This window comes from Hippichthys cyanospilos, chromosome 2 (assembly GCF_059441005.1).
Source record: "Hippichthys cyanospilos isolate Australia breed blue-spotted pipefish chromosome 2, RoL_Hcya_1.0, whole genome shotgun sequence".
Lineage (NCBI taxonomy): Eukaryota > Metazoa > Chordata > Actinopteri > Syngnathiformes > Syngnathidae > Hippichthys > Hippichthys cyanospilos.
The window spans coordinates 5,786,777-5,806,165 of record NC_142370.1 but is presented as its reverse complement, the minus strand read 5'-3'; the positions used below and the strand labels follow the sequence as shown (position 1 = coordinate 5,806,165).

Sequence of the window (19,389 nt, the reverse complement as noted above, 5' to 3'; positions counted from 1 at the left end):
AAAAATATGATGACGCACTGTGCATCCCAGTCGCAGTCACTTCGCCTGTTTGCCATCTTCGTCTTAAATGGGAAAAGTCGTTAGCGTCTCTCATTCAGCGAGAGAAATTGGCCGCCTTACATGTGCAGCAATGAAATCCTAATGAATTGCCTCCTCAATGTGTTAATTATTCTATTGATCAATTCGAAAGCAAATCTATTCTGTACAGTTCTTGTGTTGCAAAAAGGGTACGTGTGTGTGGAGATTTACCTAAAGAGATTGGAAATGTTCATTTTGGGGGGAAATGAATGGAAATTTCTGGATTTTCATGTGAATCTTTGGGTCACAATCGGCCACTCTGACATCCATGTTAATTAACAATTCAGAGACAGTGGTCAGGGTCGCTCTTCATGTCCGCACTTTACGTATCACAGATGTGCTTCCGCCACGTCGGCACTCTGGTGTGTGACTCGTGCAAGACAGCTGTGACGACCCCCACAGTGGAGCAGTCGTCCCTTTCAGCATCGTGCTACTTTGAATGTGACTAGTGATTTTAGAATGGATGGATGAATGACATAATAAGGCCAGGCTAAAAGTGGGCTAAAATGTTGCATAGATTGTCAAAACACGTCAACTTTCAATTTGCCGTCCCAACGAAATGCTTAAAAACGGGAGGTTGAAAGGTACACCCTGAAGTTGTCAAATTTAGCCCATGTCGGGCTCATTTACTGCCATCTAAAATTGGAAATATTGCCAATTTTGGACATATTAAAAACCCGATGCTTTGTCACGTATTTCCTTTATTTTTGTATTCATCCTTTCAACAGCGACACGCGATCAGGGTGCAATAGAGGTTTTTGTGTTGAGACCCCAAAACCACTGGGGCTGGGTGTGCTACCGGAAAGCTTTTGACATTTGCAAGCCTTGCAGTGACTTATCTATAAATGTAAATAAATCAATAATGCACAGCTCCTGTGCGCTTGCTGACGAGCCAACAATATGAATCAGGTGTGTTTAAGACAGAAGCATCAAATACATGTAGGACTGCGGCCCTCGAGGACTGGAGTTTGAGACCTATGCTTTAGAGCCAAACATTTACTCTTGGTAATTTTTTTTTTTAATCCCCGTGGAAGCTTTCCAGCTTCGATTTGGTCATTTTATTTCAATCGTTTGACTTCGGTTTCTCAATCATCCCAGCAAATATATGTCATATATGATATGCTAATCCCAAAAGTGTATTCCTACCCAATGAACGACCGACCATCCTTCTCTTGATTTTGTAATTTCGAACTAAAATTGATTTCTCTGAAAAATGCACAACTGCATCTCATCTGTTCCAGGTGCATCAGTATTACAGCTCATTACCAGAAGAGAAGGTCCCTTACATTAACAGCCCCGGAGAGAAATATCGCATCAAACAACTGCTGCATCAGTTGCCTCCACATGACAATGAGGTAAAGAATTTGCGAGCACAACAACTAAATCCTTTGTTCTGTGTGCAAGGTGGTCATTGTGGTTGCATATGAAATGCTGCAGTCTGTCTGTATTAGTATCGCAGATGGTAGCCATACATTTTGGACTGATGATGAACTGTGTTGTTCAGGTACATTATTGCAACTCCTTGGACGAGGAGGAGAAAAGAGAACTAAAGCTCTTCAGTAACCAACGCAAGAAGGACAACCTGGGCAGAGGCAACGTCCGTCCTTTCCCGGTTACCATTAATGGGGCCAGCTGTGATAAGGTATGAAGAAGTGGAAAAGATTCCAATAAAGCTTTTGTAAAATAAACAGCAGACTTAATGACACACATACAACAGCGCTCCGAGATCGTGTACTTTTTGTAACACTTTGTAATAAGTAGACACTATTATGCTTTAGTATATGCTGATGTCATCATTTACTGTATCAAGCAGGGGTCTCAAATTCATTTTTATATTGGGTCGCATTGTAGTTCTAGTTTCTGTCAGTTCAGTTATGACTGTGAAGGAAAATCAATTTTAAGTGTGTTAGTCCCACACCTACCTAGTGTTGAAATCAGAGGCCGGGAAAAACAGTTCAAAAGAGGGATTGTGAATTAAAAAAAAAAATCCTTGTTTTCCCCCCAAATTTTTAGAAGTTGAAGGCAACTTGTAAGTTTGGTATTTTAGCAAGAAACTTGAAGTCAAATCAGAATTTCGCGAGCCACATTTGGCGGGCTGGATCTGGTCCCTGGGCCTTGACTTTGACACTAAATAAATAAATAATCGTTGGTGTTTATTGAACAGTGACAAAATGTTTATTCGTCATCCATGAGCACATTGGTTAAGCTTTAGTAAATGCGGGATTTATCATTTCTAAAACATGTTTCTGACATGTATAATTAACAAACGTAGTTAAAATTGTCTTGAAATATACTGTATGTATGCACAAACTTACACATGAACTATTCAGACTTACTAACGGTTAATAAATGTGTCAGGAGATGTTAGATTTCAAAAAATCAAACCTTTCTTTTCTTATAGATGTCATATAAACCCATATTAATGGGTGAATTCATGAATTCGGGTAGTTACACAGCCTTTACACTGCATGAGCTCATCAAAACGATTTCCTTTGAAGCAATTCTCTATGAGATTTTAAGTCTGACAATGTCTCAAGACTCACCAAAATCTGCTATTTTCATGGACAAAGGAACAGGCATATACAACATATTGCATTATTTATTTTATTGAAATCAATGAGGGTAAACGACATCATTTTTGGATCGAGCCTGTTAATGAAGTCTCAAAATTCGGTGACAGTGAGCTCAACTTCACACACTTGATAATAAACAATCATCAAAAAGAAGCTTCAAGCTCTTTATTGTTACTTCTAGTTGATGCTACTGTCAAAATAAACATAAGTCAAACAAGGCAATGTTCCTTTGTGTACTTAAAACATCCACATATAATCCAATAACTTTGCCTTTCAGTCGGCTATCTTAAATGTGTGTGTGTGTGTATATATATATATATATATATATATATATATATATATATATATATATATATATATATATATATATATATATATTTGCAAACAGTGGACTCTCTCTGGAGTTAATTCTTTTCAGTTTCTGTCAACATTTGCGGTCTTCAGCCTTTTTGAATAAATTGCTTGTGTTGCTGCTGTATAAAACTCCTTTGGCACACGCTTGGCTCCTTTCCACAACTTTATGAAATATTGCCTCACCAGCTCCCTCGTCTCTAATTTTCTTAGCATGTGGCCTAGAGCAGCAAAACACACAAGCATATTTGGGGCTATATTAGCACGCATTATACAGGTACAGAAATATATGAAGTAACAATTGAAAGTGAGCCATACACACACAATTGTTTAGGATGGCAGAGAAGTGGCGTATGCGTATAAATATCTATACGTCTATCCCTAATGAAAGCATTAAAGTCTTCATGCATTTGTTATTTCCTCAGTTTCTTTGAAGGAGATTGCGTAAGCCTTTGCTTCCCTCCTTCTTCTCTAACAGTGCGGAGGTCAGATACATGGAGGCGACATCGTGGTGTTTGCCACCAGGGCAGGTCACGGAAAATGGTGGCACCCAAATTGCTTCGCCTGCTGCATGTGCGAGGAAATGTTGGTGGATCTCATCTACTTCTATCAGGATGGCAAGCTCTACTGCGGCCGGCACCACGCCGAGAGACTGAAGCCCCGCTGCTGCGCCTGTGATGAGGTGCGCCTTTCCGGGCCCGCTGCCCTTCAGTGTTGGGAAGGGCTGAATGTTCACAATCTCCGATATTTGGAACCGGCTGGAACTAGTCTGCTGTGAAAAGATGGCTCAGTGTTTTCGCCATGTCTCCGAAAATCTGCTTATGTTTTTATGTACCGCATGTGAGGCGAGCAAGGCAAGTCACGACAACAAATTGTCCGTTCCACTTTTCACTAATTAAAGTCTTGTAATCATGACAAGACTACTTTTATAATGAGGGCAGCCCAGTAGAGGACACCTTCAGTTCTGAAGTTGAGTTTGTGAATCTGGGCACCAGCCTTTCATCCCGTCCCTATGCTTATGTTGGTTTTCAATCAATTAACTGAACAATCAATCAATAGTTTTTTTTTGTTTTGTTTTTTTTTCTCTGGAGGGCAAGCAACAGGCACAGGGGGTAGCCCTGGCTTCCTTTCCAAAACCATGCATTGACGCTTTATTGAGAAGTACGGTACATCATGGGTCACCAACGTGGTATCTGTGAGAAATAATAGTCCACAAGGACCAAATGAGTAGCCCACAGGCCTGCTCTAATAATAGCTCGCCAGTGATGGGAGATGACTGATTTCCCCGAAATGCACAACTGTTCACTTGAAAGTCTTGATCATTTTTTTGGTGATGTGTAGAAATAAAGTGCTGCATAATGTTAATATGGTAATGGTACTTCACTTCTATAGCGCCGCTCCATCTACAAGGCCGTCAAAACACTTTACGTCGGATCACACGTTCAACTACTGATGAAGCGTCGAGCGAAATTGGGAGTTTGGTGTACTGCTTTCGGATGCTTCCACTTGGTCACGGGCTGGGACTGAACTCACAACTTCCGGCTTGAGAGATGACCACTCTCCCACTGATATAAAAAACTAATAATATGATCAGTGTCTACGTAAATTAATAACAATACAATTTTTAAAGGTAATATGAGCGCCATTTTTTTTCATTTTAGAAGTTTGTACCACTGAGCTTCAAAAAGGCTGTTGGTGACCCCTGCTTCACTGTCCATTGATATAAACGCGTGTGAATGTCTTCATATGAAAAGTTCAAACTCAAATGCCTTCATCTACTTTTTTTGGGAATTAAGTCGAATTAGTTTAGTGTTTTCCTGACTGTAGGTTCAATTTAATAGTTTCATCAGAGGATGTCATGGTTGGTCTAATCACAAACTCCCTAATTTTCAAGCAAGCATAAAATGACTCTGAAATTGTTAATATTATGGTGTGTAAACAAAGTTTGCAGCAACCAAGCAGCCTTCCTTAACTTAAATTAACCTTTGGGCACATTGGCTGGGCACATTGGTTGCATATCTCCAGTTCTCTTCATGTTACCGCAATCCTGAAGGTCCTGTCGACCGACTTGATTGCAGCTATCGTTCTGCTGAAGTGATTGCTTAAGGCCTTTTCACACATAGCAGCACGCTAAAAATGAACCTATTCTTTGGGTATGTGATATAAGTGACTACAGAATGCCTCACCAGCCTGCAATATGTCCTAGAATTAGTGTGACCAAATATCCCGGTTTTAGCTTTTATCCACCATTGTCAGTGAATTGTTTCATGGCATTTCTCGGACTGTCTCAACCAATGCTCATTTTCAAGCACAAACAGAAATAAATGCTGCATGTAAGGCAGGGATTTTCAATCCTGGTCCATGAGAGTTGCTGTCCTGGATGTTGTATACTGTGTGTTGCCCTGCTGCAACACACTTGATTCAAATGAAAAGACAATCTGCAAGGTCTGTAGGGGCTACATGACAAACCTGATCATTTAAACAAAAGGTCTTGCAGCGGCGAATCATAAAAACTAAATTTAACCCTTATTTTCAGTGGGGTTTTGTCCCAAATTTATTTGATTTGGCAGTGTTGGGAAATGTAGGGGTGGCCAGATCTGAACCTAAACGGTGCTTGTCAACTTTTCAAATCTGCTTGTCGCATAAGCTCGACGATTGGCTGTTGACCAGCCAAGTTGTACCTCTGCATTCACGTAGTCTGCTGTAATAGGCTCCAGATATACAGCAAATGCATAGATGGATTTTGTCAAGTTATAATGAAATTCAACAGTCAGTATTCAGAGCTGGAAAAAACAGTATCCCCCTCACCTGAAGTGGAAAAAATGAGAAAATGGGGAGCCAGCAATGATGTTTCCCTGGGATTCCAAATGACCTCTGAATTTAACTTTTTTTTTTTTTCCCCACACAGATCATCTTTGCTGATGAGTGCACGGAGGCAGAGGGCAGGCACTGGCACATGAAGCATTTCTGCTGCTATGAGTGTGAGACCACACTCGGTGGCCAGCGCTACATTATGAAAGATGGACGGCCGCACTGCTGCAACTGCTTTGAGTCTCTTTACGCAGAGTACTGTGATGCGTGCGGAGAACATATAGGTAAGCTATTTGTGATTCCATTAGATTGAAACGACCTACTGTAGCTTGAAATCAGCAGCAAGGTTGGAGACATCTATTTGCTGCTTCTTATAAATTGAGAGATCAATCTTTTTCTTGCAGAGGGTGGAAAAAAATCTGATTGATTGACCTTTACTATCATCTATATCAATAGCTGCCATCAGCATTACCATTCATTTTATTAAGACTACATAACTCAGACTTCTATTGGTATCCAACATGTGTTGTTACGTGTAGGCATTGACCAAGGCCAGATGACATATGATGGACAGCACTGGCACGCAACTGAAGAATGTTTTTGCTGTGCTCACTGCAAACGTTCTCTGCTTGGCCGTCCCTTCCTGCCAAAGCAGGGACAGATCTTCTGCTCACGGTCCTGCAGCGCTGGGCAGGTAATAATAGTCTGTTACAAAGTACAGTGTTCCCTCGCTACTTCGCACTTCTTTGGTGCATTGCTTTTTTTTTTTTTTTGCTTATATTGTGGAGAGACGTGCTGTGGAGATTTCCTGCATGCCAAACCGACGAGTTGACTGTAATGTAACACGTCCGGTGGGCACTTCTCCAACGTCAACCTAGAGTGGAGCCTGTAGCTGACTAGGGCAGAAGTGGATTACACTCCTACCCTCTTTGTTCACTGTCTCCCCGGGAGCCAATCCTGTGTCTTGTAGGGAGGCCCATGAGCTGATTGACAGATTGCGTGTACAGTCTCGTTCATGAAGCTCACAGAGAGAGAGCTCAAACGCCAACAGAAGAAGAGGAAGAGGAGGTTGAAAGAAAGCAGAGGGAAGATGTTTCTTAGAGTGCTTTCGTAATAAATTGGAACATCGAGTGTAAACTCTGCTTCCCGTTATTATGTTTGGTCAGCTACGGGCTCCACTCTAGGTCAACGTCCAAAGGCCGTTAGTCCGGCCAAGGAAAGGAATAACAGTGCAGTTACAGTATAAGGTTTAATTATATTATTATTATTATTAAATATATAGGTAAATATGTGTACAGCAGCAATCTTTGTCTTAAAGTATAAATATATTAACATTTAAAAAAAGTAGTCCGGCCAAGGAAAGGAATAACAGTACAGTTACAGTATAAGGTTTAATTATATTATTATTATTATTAAATATATAGGTAAATATGTGTACAGCAGCAATCTTTGTCTTAAAGTATAAATATATTAACATTTTAAAAAATTCTGGTATACACATGCATGGAAATTCCTGGGGGGCGAAGGGAAGTCCCACTTCGTGGATTTCACTTTTTGCGGCAGCTTTTGGTCCCCATTGACTGCGAAAAAATGAACGGACACTGTAATAATAGTTACTGTGGAACTATAGTGCAGCGTTTCCCAACCTTTAGGGAGGAATGGATACCTTTTAGTCCCGAAAAATCTTACCGTATCCACCACCATACTAAAATGTCACAAAATCTATATACGGTCAACAGAAATAATGATCTCTTCTTTTACACATCCAGTGTGAGAGCAGCGGATGTTGCTATCATTATTCAGTTGTAGAAATAGCAACAAGAAATACACAGTATCATTGTACCCACAGCTATCTAGTGGAAGAGCATTTAATTGCTCTGACAGGCATGATATGTCACAGGCATAGATCGGTGAACAAAGGTCTATCGTTTATGGTAAATGAATAATGAAACTTCATCATTTCTGTCAGCACAACTGATTATCTTTCTCGGCACACCAATGTTGGGAACACTGCACTTATGGGTTAGTTTTATTAGCAGTTGCCGATTGTTTTGTTGTTTGAATCAGGATCCAGATGAGTCAGATTCGTCGGACTCCGCTTTTCAGAGCGCCCGATCCCGTGAGTCTCGCCACAGTACCAAGATTGGTAAACAGCAACGCAGGAATGCCGAGCAGGAGCGGAGGAACATTGAAACCCGCCACTCAGCTCCTCCCCCGATGCCTGACCGTCTATCCGCTGAAATTGATCCGCTGACCGTTCAGATGGATCGTTTAAGCGTATCAGCCGGCCAGACCCCGAGCAGAACACCTAACCGCACTCCCAGCCGCACTCCAAGTCGCACTCCAAGTCGCGCTCCAAGCCTTAATCAGGTGTGGATGAGTCGAGATGACCCTTATGTCCCTGCGGCCTTTGAGGGTCCCCAGCGAGAATCCTCTCCCACTCCAACATCTGTTCATCTTTTGGGTCAGTGTAACGCCAGGCAGAGCTACAACCCCAACTCAAATATTCATCCTCCAGCCCAGAGTCCAGTCAACCCGGGAAAGAGGCCTGATTCCTGGGGAAAAGAGCAAGGCAACGCAAAGAGGACACCCATGGCTGCCTTAAGGGGTCACTCCTTTAATGATAACTGGATCCACCATAGTCAGGATGAGTTCAGGCCCAAGAAGTTACGCACCCAAATGAGTTTCAATGAGATGTCAAACCAGAATCAAGGATTTTCTGACAAGAGGAGCATTAGCCTTCATGGATTCCAGAGAGACGGGAGGCCCCCTCTAACCAGAAGAAACCCCATCAATGCCATGAGCTTCAATGAGCCGCTGACGCCACTGGAACAGACGCCCCGTGGATCTGTGGACTCGCTCACCGTGTCCAATGCTACAGGTAAAGAGTTTCCGTGCACAGCATGCACTTTATCCATAGCTCCCGATATGTATGGAGGGTACACGGATGTGAAATTTCCTTTATATGTTTACAGGCAACTCTCTGGATGGGGTCAGCAAGCGTCAGGAGAATTTGTCCAGGTTCTCCATGCCTGACTTGAGCAAGGATTCAGGGGTGAATGTGTCTGAAAAGAGCAACATGGGAACGCTGAGTTCTTCGGTCCAGTTCCATAGCACGGAGTCTTTGTCCTCCTCTCGTCCCTTTAACGGCATCTACCCACCACACAGAGTGGGCTACCCACTTCAGTACTGGGATGGAGCACAGCCCTCTGGTTTTGATAGCAAACGTCATGTCGGGGCGATGGGCAGCAGTGGGAACTTGCGAATGGCTCCTTTGAGTGACAGAATGCCTCGTCGACTTATAAATGGACAGGAACATGTATCCCAGAATCAACAGCCTCAAGCAAGACGCCGCAAACACCATCAAGGGCAGCACCGCAGCGCCCGCCAACACAAACGCTCCCGACGTTCTCGCTCTGACAACGCCCTTCACCTTGTGGCTGACAGACCTACTCCTATGATGGAGCTGCCGTATCATCGCGTCCAGGAGGATTATGATCGTGGTCGTGCCGCTCGGGAGCTTTTCGGACCAGAGCCAGGCGGTTGCCGAAAGCAGCCCCACCGACCGTGTCCCCGCACCACTTCTGATCTCACCCTGCAAAACGCTGGCTGGCAACCTGTTGGGTTGGGCGGGCCATGCTGGGGAGATGGGTACAGGGAAGTCGCTGACCCCTGGTGCTCCAGCTGCTCCTCTTCCTCCGAATCGGAGGAAAACGAAGGATATTTCATGGGCGAACCGATCCCTCGGCCTGTGCAGCTGTGCTACATTAACAACGAGGAGCTACGCCATCGCTATAGCCCTTCCGGAATGAGCGGCCACCACGGACCTCTGCACGGACCCATTCATGGCCAGCTGCATGCCCGTCAGAGGAGGAAGAGCAAAAACTGCATCATTTCCTAAATGTAGACATAAATATTGGTGAGAGCAATAGTAGGGAGGGGAAGGAAAACAATATGAGAAAGAGGTGAGGAGACAATAAAAGCAACATAGAGTGGGTAGCCGAGTTTGAGCGAGTGACAGATAATAGTGTGTGCGGGGGGGTGGATGTAAAGAGACATTAGGCCTATTTTTCTTGCTGTGAGGTTACACAACTCGGATAGTGTTTGTGTACTCCTACACAAAATGATCTAACTACAAGAGGAAGCTCAGTTGTCTTACACAACACAAAACAAATGGTATGTTTACATTGTTGGATGCCATCCTCCCAATGGCACAAAAAAGGACCAGTGCTTAATTTGACTACTAAACATGACTGTGGTCAAGGTAAATAAGACTTGTGTGAGTGTCCGTGCCTGTGTCCATGTTCTAGGGAGATTGAAAAATTGCTTCCCAGGTAAATAGGAAACTGGACTGATGTCACAATTCCGAGGTTTAATTCAGCCTTTGGCGTTAAATGTATCAATGTGGACAATGTGGCTGTCGTGTCGGGCAAGTGAAGGCGACGTGTCGGGTTCCAAGCTGCGTCATGGTTTTACCTCAGTGGAATTCAAATGCTGCTGGGATGGAGTGTTAGCTCGCTAGCCCTGTTAGCACCATGTACAAATAGTCTGTTGAAACTTGTGCTCTGCATAGCCAGCTCTACATGCTTTACCGAGGACAGGGCGCTGGGTGGCCTCTGCTCCTTGACCATTCAGGCACAGTAACGTCAGGTATGGTCCCGTTTTCTCTTCTGCAACATGCTTTGTTTTTTTTTGAGAGTAATTTATAGACGAGTACAAATAAAGATAATTCTAACAATAAAAAAGTAATAACTTAAATATTTAAACAAATGATGCAAATAATAATCTTATGGAAATTAAAAATAATATCTATTAAGCGCTTATATAGTAATAAACATATTAACGCAATGAATACAGTAATGTAAATGTCATGTATATATGGTGTTATATATCTCTATATTTTGTAACTAAAGAATCATTATTTGTATATCATGTAGAGATAGAGGTATTTGCATGTCATCTTGTTGTTGTTGCGTACTTAAAATAAAGTGTACTTCTATGAACAACCAAAAAGGCATATTCCCTATTCCTCTTTTATGCGTGTGATTTGTCAGCATTTTCGATAAGAGAGACTCAAGACGAAACCACAATCTGAGTCAAATCTTTCCCTGCAAAAGGAGAACGGCTTCATCTCGGACCAACCCATTCACAAGAGTGTCTCTCCAGCTCCAACTCAAACATCTGCGAAAGATTGAAAGTTTGGAGACAACGAACATTGAGAACTTTCTCTTGTCATCAGTTAAACGATCGCAATATCAAATATTTACCCGATGGTATGACTCGATGTGACACTGAACCATGAACGAGCAAGTTTTAGGCATGTGTTAGTTTATTGTCTGATTTTATTAATTTAGTGGTATCTTTACTTCTTCTGAGTTTGTTTGCTTGATCGTTTACATGAAAGGGGTGAAATAACAAAAATAAGTTCCAGTATGATGATCCGCATCTGCACACCATTGGAAATTAAGATCCCGATAAAAAAACATTCTGACTACCTCCCTGACAGTCAATTAAAATTGAGCTCTATCGAAGAAGAAGAAAGAATTTGAGGTACAGTAAACCATTAATATTTATACACAACAGGTAACCAAAACTATTGTGCACTATTGTGATAAGGTTCTGCACTTTTAGTTAACATGACATGCAAATCCAATTATCTTTTTAAGGCAGGGATATCCAAACCTAATCATTTGGGGGCCTCGCACAAACAATGGAAGGATTTAGAAGCCACTTTAAAAAAAGTTGACCAATGTATTAAATACTTTAAAATCAATCAGTAAAGCAATTATAAATGGATTGTATTTTTGTGTTAATTGGACAAACTGCCATTGGGCAGCTTTCTGTGAAAGGCAATAAGGCAAATGAAGAATTTCCAAGATGCTTGGGTGACCTACAGTAGATCCACCCCTGCACCCATCATCTTCACATTCAGAACCAGGACAAGAGAAAATTGTTCATGTTCATTTTGTTGTAATCCGCAGAGTAAAAAGAAAACATTTTGAAAACTGGAAAAATGTGAGTTTTTTTTTTTACATATTTTGCAAAAATCTCCTCTCGTGTCTTCTTGTGCAGTGGTCCCCAACCCCCGGTCCGTGGATCAACTGGTACCGGGCCGCGTGGGCAGCACCCGAAATAATGTTTTGGAGATGATTTTGTTTAAATGCTACGTGCACACCGAACTCGAACGAAGCGAAAAAGCGGAGAGTTTTGTATTGTAGTCAATGGAGTTCGTGCGAATGCACGTCGGGCGACGCAATGGAATGGAGCGACGCGAATGGCCGCGCGCGGTCACGAGAAGCGAAATTTCGCCTCTCGCGTGAAGTCAAAATTTTTTAACTTTTTCGCGTTGATTGCGACATTGATTTTTTTTTTTTTTGGCAAGCGAGTATTGCCGCAAAGCGATGGACACGCAATGTAAAAAAAAAAAGAATAAAGATGCTGTCAGTGAAAATTGTCTCTGTCACATCCCGGAAAAGTGAAAGTTCTCAGCAATGCTCTTCTTTCTGGATCTAGCGTAAAGTGCACACAAGCTCGCTCCACTCCCCTCCCCTCTCCTCACACAACAAAAAAGTGGACAAAAAGTACAACAGCGACAGAAAGCCTCACCAATGAGCGTAGCGATGCGAATTTTTGCGTTTGGTGTGTATGTAGCATAATTCCATTTCATACGTTTGTGCTTGATCTTTGTTTTTTTGGCGCCGCCTCTGGCCGCTGTTGATATTACATACATAGTGAGAAGGATGATGTGGTTTTTAGAGCAGCCAGCAACCCCTCCACCCCGGTCCACAATATAAATCTAAGGCGCTGACCGGTCCGTGGTGATCAAAAGGTCGCGGACCGCTCTTCTTGTGGACTCTAACTCCAGAAACAATTTGGAATTTGTATCTTGTCCCATCCCTGCTGACAACTCATTAAACCTATTACATTCCTGGTTTATACATTCATAAGTAAACTTAAGCAATCATTACCCAACCTTGGAAATAGCACCATCTTTCCCGCCGCCTGCTTTTGTGTGCTGCTAAAAGATGACAGATCCCTGTGATGTAACAGCAAAATCTCTAAATATGTAATCATGTCAGAGCTTGAATTTAAATTATGTTTGTTAGTTTTTCCTTTTGTTTTCCCCTCATCAAATGCTCTCTTTAGTCATCATTAAAAAGGATTTTATCGTGTGATCAACTATAAAGGATCAAGTTTTGTTGAACTTTGCGGGCCCTGTGAATTGCCCTGCTGGCAACAGGTTCAGGTACCTGGACGGACGGACAGACAGACGGATGGACGGATGGATGGATGGGTGCGTGTGTGCGTGGGTGTGTGTGTGTGTTCTGGCAAAGTATGGTAAACAAGCAAAGGAAACAGGTCCAAATGAAAGTGAACCGCCTCAGGGTAAGAACAGCCACATCAGTATGAAGGCTACAGAAAACAAACGTTCCATGTCTCCTACCCAGTGCTTTCCTTTCCTGTCAATTTTCCTGTTTGCGTCAATTTGTTCATAACTCTAACTTCTCCCAAAGTGTGTCTCCAGACACACTACCTCATCCATCTCTCACCGCCTTTCATTCTCTCATTTGAAGGGATCTTTGGTTTCCCCTGCTGTAGTTGCCGCCTTTGTTTTGCCGCTCTCACTGTGATCTCTCCTTTGCGGCTTTGGTTTACGGCTGCTTTGAGGAACCTGCAAAAGAAAACGGTACCAAACAGTTGGACTGTTTCAATGAGACAGTTGGCTAGAGAGGGATAATGATGAGCTGGTAATGACTCAAAGATGATGAAAGTAAGGCACCACATGTCGATTCGCAACAATGCCCCAGTGAATTCTGAGCTTGTCTGATGGCGCATTTTATCAAAACATGTCCAAAGAGAAACTATTGACTTGAGCTCACAATATATCAAAGTGCATTGGGACATGTGTCTCCATGAGGCGCAGACATTTAGACTCAGTCATGTCAAACAGCATGTCGCAGAGACGTGTTCATTTTTTGTGGAAAAAGATCAAGCAATGTTTCTTTTCCCAACAAGAAGTGGTGTGTGAGTGGTAAGCGGCCAGAAAAATGCTAAAGTTAGGGTGACCAAATGTCCCACTTTGAGAGTCCCGATTTTGAGCCCTGTGTCCTGGGATTTGACCGGCCCCCATTGTTTGGTCCCAATTTTGCATAGGTCGCGTCCCGACGTCCTGCTTTTAACACCGTAGCGTCAGACCATAGCGAGCTAACATTTCAGACGGCGCGTTACCAATTTGGGTTGGCGAAGTACATGCTGTGCCGATTGAGTGTTGGTTTTATAAAAAAAAGGGTTTCAGAAAAACCAAAGGCGGCCTACCGGCATTCAACGATCAATAACTCTGTGGGGAAGCAAAAGAAAGTGAGTACTGTATTCATTAATGCAGTTGAAAATAGCTGTGTTTCATGACCACTCACACAGGAAGACATCTCAAGCATCTATAGAAATGCTCATTCAATGCACCGCACAGCACTTGCTAGACTGTGAGAACACGGGGATACAAAATGCTATACATTGGCACAACACCGGTATCGAGCAAAAAAAGATGAATTAAATTCCGCAAAGCCTCCCCAAGGAAAGAGAAAACATTTTGCGCCCCCCCCCCCCGTGCCGACTATAAATAAGATTATTATCTATCTATAAAAAATTGTATACGTATTGTATTAAGTACAGTGGACGCCTGTGTTACAACGTCCCTGATTTACGTTATTTTCATGTTGCGACGTGGAATGCAGAGTTTTTTTCATCCCCTCTTTATGACATTTTCCCGGTTATGTGACCAAAACTGAAACGCGTGACTACAATGTTGGTCTGCTATTGGTCGGCGTCTTCCTCACGGAGATGCTGGTCTGTTATTGGTAGGGCTCACTTGTTTAAAATGGTGAAATCTTTGTTCGATTGTGAGTGGTTACAAAACGGTATTTACAGTGCATTTTACTGCTTAATTCAAAGTTAAAAGGGTTAACCAAGGGTGCCAAGATTGCTAGTGATGTTAAAGAGAGAAGTAAGAAGATGATTTATATGGAAACGATGCTGGAGATAACCCTTATTAGGGAATATGGGCATAACAAGCGGCAGTCAAAGGTAAATAAATCCTTTCTATATGTTTTATTTATCATGTTTTCTGATTGTATACATGTATATTATATATGGGTAGCACTTACTATACTATTTTGGGACCAGTTTTTAATATGCATGTACATTTTTTATGTTTTTACCTGAGGTTCTAAACGCATTAGCTATTTAACATAAGTTTAGATTGCCCGTCATTCGACGAATTTGCCTTACTACCCCAACCGCAGAACGGATTGATGTCGTAACACGGGGGCCCACCGTAGACGTAAAACTGCATCCTTTTTAACATGAACAAAAGAAAAAAGCAATAGAAATGAACTTTCAACAGCCAACTACTTTTTTACAGTGTTTCTGCAGGTTACAGGTTGGTCTAAAACTGGAAAAAAAATAGCCAAGTGCATCAAAGTGCCTACAACAAAAAGAAAAGAATACCAATCCTTATTTTATTGCAATTACACCTCACACGGCAAAAACAAATCCTTTTCCTCAGGGTCATCCGCAGGGGGGCCCACTCCACTATTTGAGAAAGACTGCCCTTGTTGCAGTTGGCCCGTCGTTATATCTTTATTATGAATGAACTGTAATGTATAACTCGTGATGTCACGCCCTGGGTAATGAGCGATTAATGAACGTGAACCAGTTTTGTATTGGCATTACTGTACGTCAATGTATAAGAGGTGGACCCGCTAGAAATGATGTGAGAAGAGATGGTGGGTGTGGTGTTGCCAGTCGTAGAAAATGATAGGAAATGCATTTATCATAAACATGCAGAGGAAATTTAAAACCATCAGGTGCTCATTTTTTAAGAAAAAGAGAGTGATCGATGGTGACTGGTGATACAAGCTTAGGATGATTGTATATGAACTTTATTTTGTTCATATAATGACATTAGCATGTTTTTATTTAATGAAGTGAGGGGTGATTCCAACTTGAACCAGTCAAGTTTCATGTAAGATTTTTAGCATTGTGCCTTGTAAGGTACTGTATGCAATTAGCCTCTTGTCGGCATGCTTGACTGACTTTTTCAGCTACTTGCTTTTCTTTTGGTTAAAATGAAAAGATATGAGCTTGACGAGTAATACCGTAATTCGCCAAATATAAGACGGACTTTTTTCCCCAAACATGAAGGCCAAAGTATGGGCGTGTCCTACAAACGTCAAGTTAAAATTGTATTTATTTCGACACCATTCAAAGAAGATTGATCTGTCAGCCACATAAGCTGTGTTTTGACCCACGATGTACATTTTCATATCAGCCGTATTCTTACTTAGAATAATTACCGTAATGAGACAAGCTAGAGGGTGGATGTCAGGTGACTGTTAGCAGCCAGTGCCTTTCGCAGCTGACAGCAGCTCCTGTTAGCTGAGGTTGTTAAGGCATTATTTTGGATCAAAGAAGTGATTGGACTGAAGCAACGTCCGAGTCCATCCTTGTTCACACACAAGAATATCACTAAAACGCAGAGGATCATTTAAAGGGTATGACAGCTCCATACCTTGCCGCTCTTAATTGAAGCAGCTGGAAACGAGTGCTCCGATTAGAGAGCACGAAAAGGTATTCCTTTCAACTCGTTGATTCATGGTGGTCTTTGGCATTGACACACAATCATGAACTTAATGCAGCACAAATGGTCCAAACTTGGAGCTTGAAGTTGGAGCAAGTTGCACTGGCGCTGCATTCACTGACCGCTCACAATGTGGAAAATCTGAATTACACTTCATTTAACGCACAACAAATATATAATTTTATGGCTTGCTCTTTAAGTCGAGCATTCAAAGCAAGTGACCAATCCAAAACACCTGGGACAGATTGGCAACTGGTCCTCACTTCTGGCCCAAGTCAGCTCGGAAAGGATCACAAAGTGAAGGAAACATACAGTATATGATGCCCATGTTCTTTTCTGCGGGTCTTTATGTCAATTTCAACATAATTCTGAGTGCAATAAAGCAAAAAGTGAAAATTCCTCCTCGTCGCTTCAATTTGGACTTCAGTGTCGAAAGGATCCATCATGTGTTGCTTTGCTCCTCATCGTGTTTGGGTCAGCCAAGAATTGTGTGCAAAGCTTTAATTTTAGATCTCTGTGACACACTGAAGCAAAGTGGGTCTCAGCTCTCATGTCTTATGTGATGAACTAAATCCACTTACAGAATAGCAATCCAAGAGAGAGTATGTCCTTATTTTTGGGCAGTGAAGCAGATGGTAAAGGTTACAAACGTTCACTGAATTGATTGCCCTGGTCTCTGCTGGAGGTGGACTTGAAAAAAAAAAATCAGAGCTGGAAAGTAAACAAAACCCAAGGTCAATACTAATACTATGCAGAGTTGGGGTTTTTCTTTTACATGACAGTATTGTTTGTGTGTGCTTTTTTACATGGCTCTTCCTTTGTCACGCCTGTCTGCGACTTGTTTCCAAGGTATCCGTCTAATTTAAAAAAATAAATAAATTAGTATGGTTTTGCAAAGAAAAGTCAAGCAGAATTTGCTGCTATATGAGACTGCAGTATTCTTGTGCAGGCAATAGTTGCATTATATACAGCCTCTCACCCTCTCTCTTACATACAGCAACAGCACACACAAATCAGTGATGAGTCACCATCATCACACCATCACTAGGGCACACATACACACGTACACACACACACACACGCACACAAAACCTGTTCCACACACATACACAAACACACCTCCACAGTTGCAGCAGTGTGCACAAAAAGACGGAAGAAAACAATCTGGTTTAATGCGACATATTAAAGCTGTAACGTGTAATACTGTTCAGTACATTCTTTGTCCATTTAACATATAAACCCCAACGCATCTATTACTAAGTTACCTCTAGCACGGACTTGGAATCTTACTAAGAGCTTGAAAATGGTGTTAGTGTTGACGGGAAAAAACGGTGTAAAAGGTCAGTATGGTGTGGCACGGTATTGGTTGGTATGAGGCTGCCCGCCAAGCACTTGGATCTGCAGGGGCTTGGTACCCTGCAATTTTTTACAGCTTGTAATCAGGGAAAGTTTCACTGCCATCCAACGGGCATGTTAAAAATTGCATGCATAAAGTGCAACTTGTGTCTGGTGCTGAAAATTCACTGTGAAACACGTCTGTTGACGCTGATGGTGACATTAACATATAAATACACATTGGTCCACTAAATGTCTTGATTGGCTAAGCGCTGTATATAGCATCTCTTTGTCGATAATTACAATATGTTGCTGCTTCATTATGGTTATGACGCATGATACATACCTATATTTCTGGGGCTGTTATTAGTTTCTTTTTCAAGCAACACTCTCAACCTTTCTCTCCGTTCTCATTGAAGCAACTAGTACATTTTAAAAGAGATGAATTTGTTCTGTTCACTCAAAGTTACCATATGAATCATCTGATAAGACTGCCTAAAGCTCATGTAGCTTTTTTTTTAATGATTATATTCATCGGTGACATATTCAGAAGAAGTTTTGCTACATGTTTTTCCCTTTATATTCTGGGCATCGTTTTCACAGTCAATTGTTTAAAACTGTTGCGGTCCATGTAGGGCATTGAGTACCTACCTACCTACACACATTTGTATTTCAAGAACTATTTGTTTTTATACATTGATTATAATCGAACCATTATTTAAGCACATTACATATTTTCTTTTCCTTGTGTTGAAGTTCAACCTGCATCATTTTCCAGCGGGTTACAATATCATTTTATGTACCTTTTACTAATGAAACCACAACAAGTAGGTGATACTTGGGGTAGAAACTTTCAGAATCACTGTTTTCGTTGTCTGATCCCGATTTAGTTGCCTGAGCTTGTCTGATCTGTTTTGGACCACAGTTGTTATAATTGATTCACACTGTAGGGGGGGCCCTGAAGCAGCAATAAAGACGGGTAGGCACTTCTTATGACGTCACCAAGGAGAATGACCAACTCGGAGACCCTATTTCTCCAAAAGAGTCTTTCGGCAGTGCTTCATCATTTAAAAAAAGACTTACCACTACTATTCTAAAGATCAGAGGTCTCAACCTTTTTTGTCACCGTGGAGCAGTAAAATGCTCGACAATTCAATGGTTTGTTAACAGATAGGTCACAGATCTACCTTGCTGGTGGGTCTTTTTTTTTTTTTAATGTTTTTTTCTGGTTGGTATTTGATCTGTTTCGGTTTACTGTTCTTTTCTGTTCTGGGCGTTTTTTTTTTATGTGTCTTTTTGAGTTCTGGCTTTATTGATGGGGTTTTGTTCATGTTTTTACGTTCACCTTTGTGTTCCTCTTGTGTCGTTGTCTTGTTAGTTTGATTGCATCTGCCTGTCCTAGCACACTCTCATCAGTTTAGGGTGTCTTTAGTTACCTGTTTCCTTTCAGTTCTTCTCAGGTCATTGGTGTCGATGTTTCTGTTGTGCTGTTGATGTTGCAGTAGCATTAGTCTTCATGAGTTTGATTCCTGGTTTACTCAGTCTGTCATTGAAGTGTTTTTGTAGTAAGAATTTTTTCAACGTTTTTTGTTTGTTACTTTGTAG

At 41.7% G+C, this 19,389-nt stretch overlaps 1 protein-coding gene across 1 annotated transcript in view; it reads left to right on the top strand.

Annotated features, from left to right (window-relative positions):
- Positions 1-11,869, top strand: part of LOC148427003 (prickle-like protein 2) — a 38,594-nt gene extending 26,725 nt beyond the window's left edge. Inside the window, exons 3-9 of the mRNA XM_088408591.1 lie at positions 1,320-1,433; positions 1,583-1,720; positions 3,481-3,684; positions 5,911-6,097; positions 6,353-6,507; positions 7,881-8,694; positions 8,789-11,869. Coding sequence (XP_088264717.1) covers positions 1,320-1,433; positions 1,583-1,720; positions 3,481-3,684; positions 5,911-6,097; positions 6,353-6,507; positions 7,881-8,694; positions 8,789-9,714 — 2,538 coding nt within the window. The 3' untranslated portion in view covers positions 9,715-11,869. The remainder of the gene's footprint in view (positions 1-1,319; positions 1,434-1,582; positions 1,721-3,480; positions 3,685-5,910; positions 6,098-6,352; positions 6,508-7,880; positions 8,695-8,788) is intronic.
- The last annotated feature ends 7,520 nt before the right edge of the window (positions 11,870-19,389 follow it).